The 13,131-nt window shown below is 44.7% G+C and overlaps 1 protein-coding gene across 1 annotated transcript in view; it reads left to right on the forward strand.

The window, feature by feature from the left end:
• LOC18434103 (putative cyclic nucleotide-gated ion channel 14) overlaps positions 1-13,131 on the forward strand; it is a 29,197-nt gene that overhangs the window by 13,466 nt on the left and 2,600 nt on the right. Inside the window, exons 4-5 of the mRNA XM_011624993.3 lie at positions 380-491; positions 5,468-5,704. Coding sequence (XP_011623295.2) covers positions 380-491; positions 5,468-5,704 — 349 coding nt within the window. The remainder of the gene's footprint in view (positions 1-379; positions 492-5,467; positions 5,705-13,131) is intronic.

The raw sequence follows: 13,131 nt of genomic DNA on the forward strand, positions 1-13,131 counted from the left end.
GCAACCTTTATAATGTTTTTTAAATATTTGAGATCCTATAGTAATCCAATCTAATATTTTTGATGGCTTGTTATTGCCATTCATAGATTATACTATCTTTGTCTTGATATTGACGACTTTTCTTTTGGTGACTGAGGCTCATATCCCATAGATGAAGTGCAAGTGCTACCATATAGCTATCAGATACAACCATTGCTGTTTACAAATGCAAAGAACTGCAAAGATTTCTCTATGGATATTGGCTTTCAATGTTAATACAGTTTTTTTTTGCAGTTTCTGTGGACTTCGAAACAAAAGTTCTCTATGTTTGCTTTCATATTTGTGAATATGAGGCAAATTCTCATATGGTATATGTTTCCTGGATTTCTTTTTGTTTCAGTTCCTATGGACAGAATCTAACAACGAGTACTTATATATGGGAAACATCATTTGCGATTCTCATATCCATCGTTGGTCTAGTTCTGTTTTCCCATCTGATTGGGAATATGCAAGTAAGTGACCTCTCTGTTTTTTTTCTGCGTTCGATTATTTACTTCTGCAAGATAAGGCTTATCAGATAAAGTGCTTAGTAGATTCGTACTTGGCTATCTTCTTGTATGATAAAAAGGCATGTTTAAAAATTTAGCCATAGACTAGGGATTTGCTGGAGTCGGCTTGCTTTGGGACCCTGAGAGTCTCATGGTTTTTCATGAGACTTGAAAGCATGAAGGCAATGCTGAAGCCCATTCCAAAATTGGGGTTGTCAAACAAGGTTACACACACATTTTCCCTTTGCATCCTTGGTCTCACTTGCTTTGAGTCCATTCTGAAGAGACAAACATGGTCCTTATCCCTTATTTATGGTCCAAAATAAATCTCAATGACAAGAACGTGAGAATGCAGTCGCAAACTTTGTAACCCTTGGCTTCACTGAATTCTTATCTTCTGTATACTTCTTCATCATGGGCAAGACGTGTGTGGCTATATATGAAAACTGCAATGGCTCTTACTTTCTTGAGATCCCTCCTCTACTTTCATCTTGCAAATTGCCTCAACATGATGTCCATACAATGCGCCATGGATGATGTTTGGAAAATGTGGAGCCTCTTATGCGCAACATACTAGCAGCTACTATGCTATCTTTCGCTATGTTAGTAGCTTCCTAGACGACATGTTCCTTCTCCACCTCCTCAACACACTGATCTACTAAGTAAAAAATTGACCTCGCCTCATGATTATCATTATTTTCGTCTATGGACCTCTAGAATATCGTCCCCATCGGACAATTCACCATTAAGTTCATTATACTGTTAGTCCTTTTTATCGGTCTATACATGGCTCATGAGTCATGATTGTGACTCCACTCTCACCCCATGTATCCCTGTGGGTGTTTGAATGTTTTGATTTGTGAGCTCCTCCTTTTTTCTCAATAAGGGCTTCTTGAGCTCAATAAATTGTTGTACCCTGGACCATGCTGCGCCACTGCTTCCAACATAACTTGGCAGTCTCTTCATGCTCATATTTTCTCTTTGCAACTTTTTTCTTCTTTAACCCCACATGTAAATGCTCCAAGGGCGCCTTTCTAACATCATTGGGCACTGGAATGCATTGGGCTACATTCCCTCTAATGTTCACCAAATTTGTTAATTGTTTTATGCTGAAATTGAGCCCCTTTTTGTAATTGTTTCACTCCACTCTGTTCTTGTGATTCACATCACTCCAATGGCACCTTTCTAACATCATTGGGCACTGGAGTGTACTGGGCTACATCCCTCTAATGTCTGCCAAATGTGTTAATTGTATTATGCTGAAATTGAGCCCCTTTTTGTAATTATTTCATGCCACGCTGTTCTTGTCATACAGATCGGGATAGTATCCTTGTTTCCAACCTGTTTGTTCAAACTATATGAACACATGGTCATCTACTCTATAAATCACCATTCAAACTAGGAAATTGCTCCAAACTACTATAAGTTTTAATAATTGTACTATAATTATAATGATAATAATGAACCAATTATAATGGTGGCATATGATTCGTGTAGATGACCCCAAATAGTTGTGATGAGGCCCAAATGATGATGATGATGATACTATAAGATGCAAGTTATTCAAATTCAATTATTGAAGTTTTCTAGCTTGGGTTGATGTTAATAACCCAAGCTAGAAAAACTTCTATGATATACATAATGAAAGCTAGAAAAGTTCACAAGACAAAAGCCTCAATACCCAAAATTTTGAGTACAAGCACCAAACACGAACCAATTTTACCTATAACAAGACCTCTTTATTAGTTTACAAATATAAAACATTGGTGTAACAACTCAAGAATTTGGTACGTACTTGTTTAGTTATGATCATTAGAGCCTTTTCCCAGCTAATTAGGGTCGGCTACACGAATTCTGGTCCGCCATTATACTCTATCAATGGCCATACCCTTAGTGAGGCCATAAGTCGCCATATCTTTTCGCACTACTTCCAATCGTGTCCTTTTGGGTTTATCTGTTGCCGTTTTTGAGCCTTCCACTTGGACTAACCTGCATCTCCTAACAAGTGTTGTATTGGATCTGGCTGCACATGGCCAACTTACCTAAGTCTACTTTCTCTCATCTTATCACCTATTGGAGCCACACCTAAGTTCTTCTGAATGTATTCATTTCGAATTCTATCCTTTTTGTTACTCATTGATCTCAACATCCTCTCAGCTACACTCATCCCATGGGTATGTTGGTTCTTGACCACCCAACATTCTATCCCATAAAGCAAAGTTGGTCTCATAGCTGCCCTTTAGAACTTCCTCTTCAGCTTCATTGATATGCGGCAATCACATAAAACTCCGGTTGCAGATATCCACCGTGCCCACCCAGCTCTAATTCTATGTGCGACATCTTACTCCATCTCTCCATTTTTCTAGATTATCGACCCAAGATATCGAAAGTGCATTTTTTTTTGGTATTTACTTATTCAGTAATTGGCAAAAATCAAGTACGTAGTATGAGATGCACCAAATCAAACTCAAGTCTCTGAACAGTAAAATAACAAATCGAACTTGAAGTCAAAATCTAACTAAAGTCTGAAAACAATAAAGTAATTTGAAAAATATTTAATATTTTATAGAAAACAAAGGGCAATTACCCAAATATGTACAAAAGTTACCAATAAAGTAGAAAAATTGGCTCTCGAAAGCCCGCTTTTGCAACCACTTCGACCCTCAAGAAGTACCAAATGAATTACTCTTCAATTTTCCAAGAAATTGAAAAGTTTGAGAATCTTTTCAATCTTCCAAAAATGGAAATCTAGTTTTCTTAGGGTGTAAATCTCTACAAGATCGAGCCTGAAAGGGCTTTGGGGGGGTAAAATGTTCACCAAAACCTTTTTCCCCCTTCATGGGAGGAAAATAATGACTCCTTCCCTTGACAAGGGCCTTTTTCCGCCCGTGGTCAAGGGCATCGAGGCCCGCCTAGGCTCCCCGCCTAAGTAGGAGCCCGGATGCATCCTGGGCAAGGGCCCCATCTAAGCCCTATTTGTGGGTGTACGCTACCTAGGCGGCCAAATCTTCTTTTAGTGCATATAACAATACTCAAGTGCAATTAAAGATAATTACTTGATAAGCCTATAAAATTTGTTATACCTAGGGCTGTGAATAGCCTTGGTGGTAGTGAAAGCATCTTACCTTAGGAACCATGTATAGAGATCTTGGTTTGTAACAATAGGCCTCTACTGCAATGAAAAGGAATTAGCAGATAAAGAGAAAGTTTAAGTGTGGTTGATGTGGGAGGTTTAAATGCTACAAGCAGTAGTGGGTAAAAATATTGCAATAAAAAAGGCCTTAGAACGAACTGGATTAATAACTCCAAGCAATGTTATAAAAATCTACTGCCAGTGTTCTTAGGATGTGGGGGGACTAGGGGAAGGCTGGCACGTCTGGTGGAGGGGGCTCTAGGTGTCCTCCTAGGCCAAGGCATTGTCTAGGAGCCATGTAGGCAGGCGCCTTTCCCTGCCTGCAGAAGAAGAATACAAATAAGAAGGGCACTGCTTTATCGTGATTTGCAAGCTAGAAAATAGCTGGGGTATTATGGTGTGTCACAAGAGATATAGGGGAAGGGAGTACGATAATTTGCAAGCCATAAAGGTGAAGGGAGTCTTGCTTTAGCATGATTTGCATGCTAGAAAGGGGCTGATAGTATGGTGATTGTGTCACAAGAGACATGTGGCATAAGAGAACTGCGGGGTTGGGTGGTGGGGGGGGGCATACATTGATGTGTTACAATGGGACAAGAGGAAGAGAGTGCAATGAGGTGGTATAGTCGTCTCTGCACACCCCCATCCGATCTTTATCTAGTGTATCTCGCTCATGAGGTACCCCGCCCAGGTGGCCAGGACCACTGGTCCCATGGCGACCGCCTCCGCATTTTTTAACATTGACGGCCAGAAGAGTTTGAGCTAAACGTGCCAAAGGCTGCCATGGCTAAATCAGAAAGGGCTTTTTTAGAAGCAAAAAAGAACCATCAGTAGGATCTGCAGCTGATAATGCACTCCAAGAAAATAGAATTTTTAGAGACCATCAAAGAGGCATTTGAGCCAAACATTTGATATTTGTTGTGGTGATGGTTATTTGGCTGTGGTGAGATTGAACTCCTTAAAAGATAAACAAATACTTGCGTGCTATGTCCTGGGGCACCAGCACTTGGTGGACATGTGGCACATCCTTCCCTATTGAAAAGAACATGTGTTGAAACATCAATTGGAAGGGGAGTCATGGAGGTTACAGCCCCTCTCCTCTGACAAAGGCAATAACCAAAGGCAATGGGCGAGTGTAGGAGCTTCAGGAGAGACTGAAAATTAGAAATTCCGAATCTCCAACAAAAGGAATGGGGAAAAAGAAAAACATAGTTATTTGTGTCCCTGCAGAGGACCAGCTAGGAGCGAAAACAGAGTTAGTTGTGTTGTGTCCCTACAGAGAGAGAGAGAGAGAGAGAGAGAGAGAGAGAGAGAGAGAGAGAGAGAGAGAGAGAGAGAGAGAGAGAGAGAGAGAGAGAGAGAGAGAGAGAGAGAGAGAGAGAGAGAGAGAGAGAGAGAGAGAGAGAGAGAGAGAGAGAGAGAGAGAGAGAGAGAGAGAGAGAGAGAGAGAGAGAGAGAGAGAGAGAGAGAGAGAGAGAGAGAGAGAGAGAGAGAGAGAGAGACTCTAGCAGAATGAAGCCATGAAGGGAGAAATTTGCTTTCTAACTTGTATTTATTTAGTTTATTTTTCAAGTACAAATTGGCTTTCTAACTTGTGTTTATTTATTTTCTTTTTCAATTGCAAATTTTGGTTTACACTATCTAAAATGAAATATCAGTAAGAGGTATTGGTGTTGTTCCAATGGCTAAGCTTGATGCTTCTTGTCAGTTAACATTGTTCATTCTTCTAGTAAAACTAATTACCATGGGTTCGTATGCAATGCTACTTTTGAGTGTTGTAACAAACTGTGTGCTTTTTTTGCATCAGACTTTCCTGCAATCAACGACAATGAGACTGGAAGAATGGAGAGTTAAGCGAAGGGATACAGAAGAGTGGATGAGGCATCGTCAATTGCCTCAAGAGTTACAAGAACGTGTTCGTCGGTTTGTTCAATATAAATGGATGGCTACACGTGGAGTTGATGAAGAATCCGTTCTACGCTCCTTGCCCTTGGACCTCCGTCGTGATATTCAGAGCCATCTTTGTTTGGATCTTGTTCGGCGAGTAAGAAATAGAAGCATTCTTCCACTATGGATTTTTACATATTTATGACTTAGGTTAATATGATTTGCTCCTATTGCACTCATTTGGACTTCTAAATCAGACATCTTCACCAATCAGACTCGTTTAATAAATTAAGAAACTAAAAAAAATATGATAAAATAAGGAAGATTGGAATAGAAAATTGTGGAAAAATCTGAAAAATTCCAGAAAATAGAAAATTTAAAGAAAAATTATTTTTTTTGAGAAGAGTTTACTGGATGTACTAGTTTTAAATGATCTATTAGGATTGATGGGCTCGACCTTTGGATTGTCTACTTACATTTTTCCATGTCCATTTCGAATATCTTAAACGAATGGGTAGCATCTCATTTCTTACTCTGATGCTACTTAGGGCATGGGGAAAGCTACTAAAGAAAAATTATTATAAACAGAAATAACCCATCAACCAATAAGTAAATACTATTAACAATAAAATAAGTCAATTAACCTTTGTTTTTGATAAAGTTAACCTTGAATTAATGAAAGGAGGGGTGGGCAATCCACAGGGCGGATGCTCCAAAGAAGAAATAAAAACGAATAACAAGTCGTCTTAAGAAGAGGTTACAACCAAGCAACCCAAAATAAGACAACACCACCAAAAGGATCTAAGAACCAGCCATGCTTGCTGCTGCTTTAGCCAGGGTCTCAGTATCCTAATTGCCTCCCTCCAACTGTGCAACCAGGAGATTTTTATCAAAAAAAAAAAAACTGTGCAACCAGGAGATGCTCTTATCCCTACATAGGTGTTCGATCTCCTCAAAGATGTTGGCCAAATACCATGGGGGAGGGGTGGGGGTGGACACCCATAAGATCACATTCTTGGAGTCACCTTCTATCGTAAGCGAGTCTAACCCAAGAGGCTGGATTAGTTTCAGGCCTTCCAATAAGGCAGTGGATTCTGCTTCAGTAGAGTCTGTGTGGTCAAGAAGCTTAGAGAGAGAGGTAATAGTACTACTGAGGTGGTCTCTGAGGAGCGCACCAGCTCCCGAAGGACCTGGGTTGCCCAGGGAGCAACCATTGAAGTTAAGCTTGAAAGTTCCCTCGGCAGGAAGCCTCCACAATGCTGCCCTCGAATGACGCTTGCAGTTGTGATGGAGGGAAACCTCCCAATTTTGTGCAAAGTCAGTGGCAGAGAGACCTTTTAAACTCTTGTGGTTAGTTTCCCAAAAAACAACTTTGGATTTAAGTTTGACGAGAATGTTGTACCACGACGAGTACTCTCCCCGGAAATCCGATTGTCTCGTTCTATCCAAATGGCCCACAAAGTGTCTGCTACCGTAGACTTCCATAGCAGAATGTCGGTCTTTGCCCAAGGGAAAGGTTGGACAGCTTGACAATATGAGGTACTGAGGACGGTAGCGCCCACTGGGCATTAAAGAGGCGTAGAAGCTCTCCCCACAGATTGAAGGCGTAGGGACAGTGTAAAAACAGATGAGTGTTGGATTCCGCGTCTGCTAAGCACATAACACAGCGGTTAGGTAACGAAATACCTCTTCTTTGGAGCTGGTCCACTGTGAGAACTCTTTGAGAGAGAGCAATCCACATCAAAATCTTGATCTTAGGAGGAGCAAACGATGACCAGGCATGTGCAATTAACGAAGTGGGAGGGAGTGGGAAAGTGGGGGATTGCGCCAATCTCTAATACATAGAATTGATTGAGAAAATACCAGAGGCTACCGGGGTCCAAATAATGCCGTCCTCTCCAAGAGTGGCCAAGAAGCACGATTGAAGCTCCACCGATAGCTCAGCAAAAAGGCTGAATTCATCGTCGTTTATGGCTCGTCTGAAATTGGGGTTCCAAGAGCGCCTCGAGCCGGTGACTGTCATTTCGTCGGCTACAGTAGTATCTTGTGAACGAGCCAAAGAGAACAGGGCCGGAAATATCTCTGAGATAAGAGAAAGACCAAGCCAAAGATCTTTCCAAAAGAGAATGCAAGTACCTCCTTAGGAAGCTATTTGATGAACTGTAAAAAGAAAGAGAAAGCTGCGCATATGGATTTCCATATCCCTGAAGATCTGGAGTTTGTGGCACAGTTATTAAGTAACCAAGGGGTCAATGGCAGACGATATTTGTGCCTCAGAATGTCAATTGAGAGATGACCGCTGAGTGTTGCTAGATTCCAACACCGCTTTCCTAAAAGGGGGAGGTTGTGCAGCCTCAGGTTTCTAATACCCAAGCCTCCCCATTTCTTCGGTTGACTAAGGATGTCCCAAGAAATGAGGTGAAACTTATGATTCGCTACCTTTCCTGACTAAAAGAACCTACACATCAACTGTTTGATGCGAGAAATGGATGGTAGCATGCATGAGGAAGATGGACATTTGAAACACAAGGATGTTGGCCAAAGTGGCCTTGATTAAAGTAAGTCTGCCTCCCGGAGACAGGAAACGACCATTCCAACCTGCGAGCTTCTTGTCCACCTTGTCAATGATGTGGGACCAGTCTCGCTTCTTAGGTTTGTCGATGCAGAGGCTTAGACCGAGGTACTTGGAGGGGAGCTTCTCTGCCCCACTACCCCAATTGTCTGCAAAAGACTTTGAGACTTTCAAAGTCCATGGCCACTCCCATCATTTTAGTTTTTTCCAAGTTAACTTTGAACCCAGTGACAAATTCAAAGCATCGAAGGAACATGAAAAGATTTGCACTCTCTTCTTCGATGGCATTGCAGAAAACTAGGGTGTTGTCAGCATATTGAAGGTGGGTGACCGTGGGGCTCTGGTTGGCAAGAGAGAAGCCATTTAAAAGACCGGCAGAAAACACCTCGGAGATGGACTGGCTGAACGCCTCTTGCGGATATGGAAAAAATGAAGGGGGAGAGGTGATCATCTTATCTCAACCCTTTGGTGGAGGGAAAGTAACCTTTCGGGATTCCATTAATGAGGATGGAGAAGAAAGGTTGGGAGTAGCAAGCCTTCATCCTACTTCTCCACCTCGACCCGAATCCCATTCGAAGCTGGTTTTCTTCCAAAATATCCCAATCCACATAGTTGTAGACTTTTTTCCCAGTCCAATTTGACGATGAGGCCCGGTGCTTTAGCGAGATGTCTAGAGTGGACAACTTCGTGAGCAACCAAAGCACCATCGAGAATCTGTCTGTATGTGATGAAAGCACTTTGGTTGGGGGATATAACAAGAAGTAGGACAACTTTGAGACGGGTTGCCAGCACTTTGGATAAGATTTTGTAAGAGGAATCAACCAGACTAAATGGGTCAGTAGTCCTTAAGCTCTTTGACACTTTCAATCTTAGGAATAAGAGTGATAAAGGTGGCATTCATGTCCCTGTGTATGACTCCCCTAGAGTGTAATTCTTTAAAAAGAGAAAGGAAATCATCTCGAAAGGATTCCTAGAAGACTTTAAAAGGGGCCATGGGGTACCCGTCTGGGCCAGGTGCCCTATCTGAGTCCAGTTGGGAGATGGCCTCGAGGATCTTTGTCTCGTCGAAAGGTCTCTCCAGCCAAATCGCTTGATCACTAGGGAGAGAAAGGAAAGAGAGGTCCCCATAACCTGCCTAGGACCTCGAGGGCTAAGAAGCGATTTTTGAAATAGGAGAGGATATCATGTTCTATGTCTTGGGGTTGATCTAGAAGTTGTCTTCCACCAGAAGATGAGAGATGGTGCTCTCTTCGCCTACAATTAGTTGATTTGTGGAAAAAACCAGTGTTCAAGTCACCTGCCTTCAACGACTTGGTTATGGACCTTTGGTACCAGAAAATCTCCTCTTTCTTGAGAATAGAATGGTGGTTGAATTTCAGTTGCTCTCTAGACAGGGTTTTCGGGACAGAAAGAAGTCTCGATTCTTCAAGGGTGTCTAGGGACTTGATGGTCTGGAGCGTAGACAATTTTTGTGGTCCAAAAGAACCAGGTAGTTGATGACTCAAAGCTTTGAGATTACTTTTTAACAGCTGCAGTTTCCGTTGGCTTCTGAAGCCAGCGCAACGCAGAACAGAGTCAGACCAAGATTGCCACCAAGCGGGAAGGGGGTCTGAAAGAGCATACTCTTCCAACCATGCGAGCTCAACTGAAAGGTTTGGCTCCCCTTGTTGTAGGATTAGTGTTGAGCAAAATGGGACAGTGATTTGACGTCGGTTTGGCAAGGGCAACTACATGGGTTCTCGGAAATTACGAATCCCACTCTGTGCTAACGAGGAAACGGTCAAGTTTGGAGAGGGTGGGGGAGGAGGAGTGGTTGGATCAGGTGAACTGGGTACTCTGTATAGGTAAGTCGAGCAGGTTATTGAGGGCTACGAAATCTGAGAAGAGTTCCATAGCAAGAGTAATTCTGTTGCAGTTGTTTCTTTCAAAAGACCATCTGGTCACGTTGAAATCTCCCCCGATGCACCAAATTGAGTGAGGTAGGGAAGCTACAGGGTTAAGCTCTTCCCAAAGCAACGGTCTAAGAATGTCTTGGTTGGGTCCATAAACAGCAAAAAATTTCCAGTTCAAACCATCGGGGATCCTGGTGAGAAGTAGGGAGACAGAGGACCTGGCCACAGGGGAAGAGGAAAGAGAATGGGTTGTGGGATCCCAAATTAGCCAAATGCCACCAGGGGCCCCCTCTGAAGGGAGAGCCAGCCATTGGCAAGGACGTCTACCCCATACTTGTCTAATCTGAGCCAAAGTCGGTGAGGGTAGTTTGGTCGCCACTTAAAACAAAAGTCCTTTACCGCTTGCTTTTTTTGGGGGCAAGCCTAGCCCCCGAATGTTCTAAGAGAGGATCAACATCAAACAGAGTTGGGGGGAAGGAGATGCCTGGGGGGCCGTCTTAGAGGAGTCCCATAAAAGGTCGCAGGAAGAGGTAGGGGAGAGAGGGAGCTACTAGCAAGGTTGGAGACCTCGCAACAGATCTGCTTGTTGACCCGTGGTCGAGGATAAGCACTTGCTTTGAAAAACTCAACGAAAGGCCCATCGGGCCCAGTAAGAGGGAAGCCCATGACGTTCATCACGTTGAGGATGTTCCCTTGGCCGACAACAACTCCGTCTGCATAACTAGAGGTTACAGACGGAGGAGAACGAGAGTCGCCAAAGGAGTTGACCTCTAGCGATGAATCTTGATCTTCAGGCGACGAGGCTGTAACGTCAGATGTAAGAGGCGTTGGAGTGGTCAAGGACACGACGCCAGAGAAGGTTGTGCCGGTGAGGCCACAGGAGGCAGGGCATCCGTTGAAGAGGGCTGTAAAAGGGCCGAAACGAAGTTGAAAGGGTCATTAGAGACCGTTGGACCAGATTCTTGAAGCCGAGGCGAAAAAGGCCCTTCAACCCCATCAGGGGAAGCAGCAACGGTAGAAAAAGGTGGGGGAGGGGTAGCAGGCAAGGAGATACGGCTCGAGAATATAAAGCTTGAGCCAGGGTCGAGAGTGGGGAGAGGGGCAGGATCAAGTTCATGGGAGGGGTGGGGAGTAAAGGGAAGATGAGGAAAAACAGACGGCCCTGGCGGAGATCCGAGAAGAGGGGGATCCAAGTCGATGAGAGGCAGAGGTGAGAGAGCACAGTCGGTGAGAGGGGAGACATGATAGGCGAGGGAGGGGGGGTGAGGGGTAAAGGTAAGGGAGCCTGGTGGGTTGGACAAGAGGTTGGAGGAGAAGGGTTAGAAAGAGGCTGGAGGCCATCCACCGAGAATAGCGAAGGTGAAGGAGAGACATTGAGAGGGAGGATCGAGGGAGAGGGGTTAGGTGAGGGCGGCAGCTCAGCAATTGAGGATGATGGGAGGGTGGGGGGGGAGATGTTGCCGTCGCCGGCCATTGGGGGAGGGTAGGAGCACCGGCCGAGAAAGAAGGAAGGGAAACGGAAGAGACCTGAGAAAGAAAAGACCAGCAGAGGGATGAGAAGACACCTGGGCAAGAGGAAGGTACACATCCATAGAAAGGGGGGGCAAAAGGAACGTAGGTGGGAAACGGGGCGTCAGTACAACGAGCAACCCCCATTGTTTAAAAAAAAGGTCCGCTCGGCCCCTAAGCGCCCGCCTAGGCGTTTTTTAACAAAAAACCGCACGCCTCATGAAAAGGCGCTCGTAACGGGTGTTTTTACCTGGGCGGGCTCCTAGTGAAGTCAGGAGGAAATTGCTTTTTAAATTCGCCCAAAAGGGCAGAATGGGTCATTTTGCCCCCCAAGTTTGTATAAAAAAGTTATAGGGTTTATTTTGAACCCCCAAAGTAAAACATATGTTGGGAAATGGAATAAATTACAAAATTTGACACAAATATATACGCATATGTACATTAGGATAGCAAATATTTTAAAAAATGCTATGATTTTCCACTACAGGGCGCTCGAGGATTTGGGCGCCCGCCTAGGTGCTGGGTGCCAGGCTGGCTGCCTAGCGTTTTTTTATGCCTTGAGCCTGCCCTCTGAGCGAGGTGAAGAAGTCGGCGCTGTTGTCGAGGAGGATACGAAGCTTGAAGCGTCAGCAGGGGCAATAAAAGAAGGCGGCCGGATGATGCCGACAACTGGAGAGGGTAAAACCGGGGCAGGAGTGCACGCTCTACAGTCCTTATTGGGCTGATTGGGCGGTGCAACTAGCTCAATCGACGAATGAGGGTGCAATCATGAGCAACAGGAACACGGGGACGCATCTCCAAAGACGACGAGCCGTGACTCGTGGTCAAACCAGAAAGGTGGGGGGAAGTTGTGATTAGAGGCGGCGCAGGTGACGGAGGCGGTGGAGGTGGTTGGGCTCGACATGCCAGGGGGTTGGAATGAAGGGCTGAGGCTGCCGACGGTGCTGGAGAGGGGGTTTGCGATGTTTTCGGGAGATCAAAGTCCACTGATTTGAAAGGTCGGGGTCAAGATTGGAACCGCTAGCAGGAGGAGGAACCGGGGTTAGGTGGCCACCTGAAATAGACCTACCTGGAAGAACGAAGTGAGGTGAAGGGGGAGATGCCATGGACCAAGAGAGAAACACTTGGTAGAAGCCCTTGAAACCTCTACCCAGATGAAAGCAGGGATAGATTGAGGGTCCAAGACCTCAACGATCATGAGCAATGACCCAAGGGGGAGACTCTCCAGAGATTTCCAATGCACGGCTACAAAGGTGCCGCACGCGTCACCAATGGCCTGCGCACCAAGAGCGTAGGGGAATGGTAGAGGCCGTGAGCCAGACTTTCTAGCAGCGAAAAGCACCCAAGTCCTTGGACCATCTGGAGAGGTGGAGAGAAGCCCGAAATAAAAGTTGGAAGAAGACTTGAGGGTTCTAGAGGCGCTCTCTACCGATGGGAACGAGAAAAGATAAGAGCCACAGGAAAGTTTCCTGCAAACCAAACCAGGTTCCTGCCAGCGACTCTTTGCCCATCTTTCAATGCCGAAGGAGTCATCTCTTTGAGGGTGAAATTCCTCCACAAGAGAGGACCGAAACTGTTGAGCGAGAATGGAAGAAGGTGCTGGAGGGATGG

This window comes from Amborella trichopoda, chromosome 10 (assembly GCF_054954075.1).
Source record: "Amborella trichopoda isolate Santa Cruz 75 chromosome 10, AtrichopodaSantaCruz75HAP2 v2.0, whole genome shotgun sequence".
Taxonomy (NCBI): Eukaryota; Viridiplantae; Streptophyta; class Magnoliopsida; order Amborellales; family Amborellaceae; genus Amborella; species Amborella trichopoda.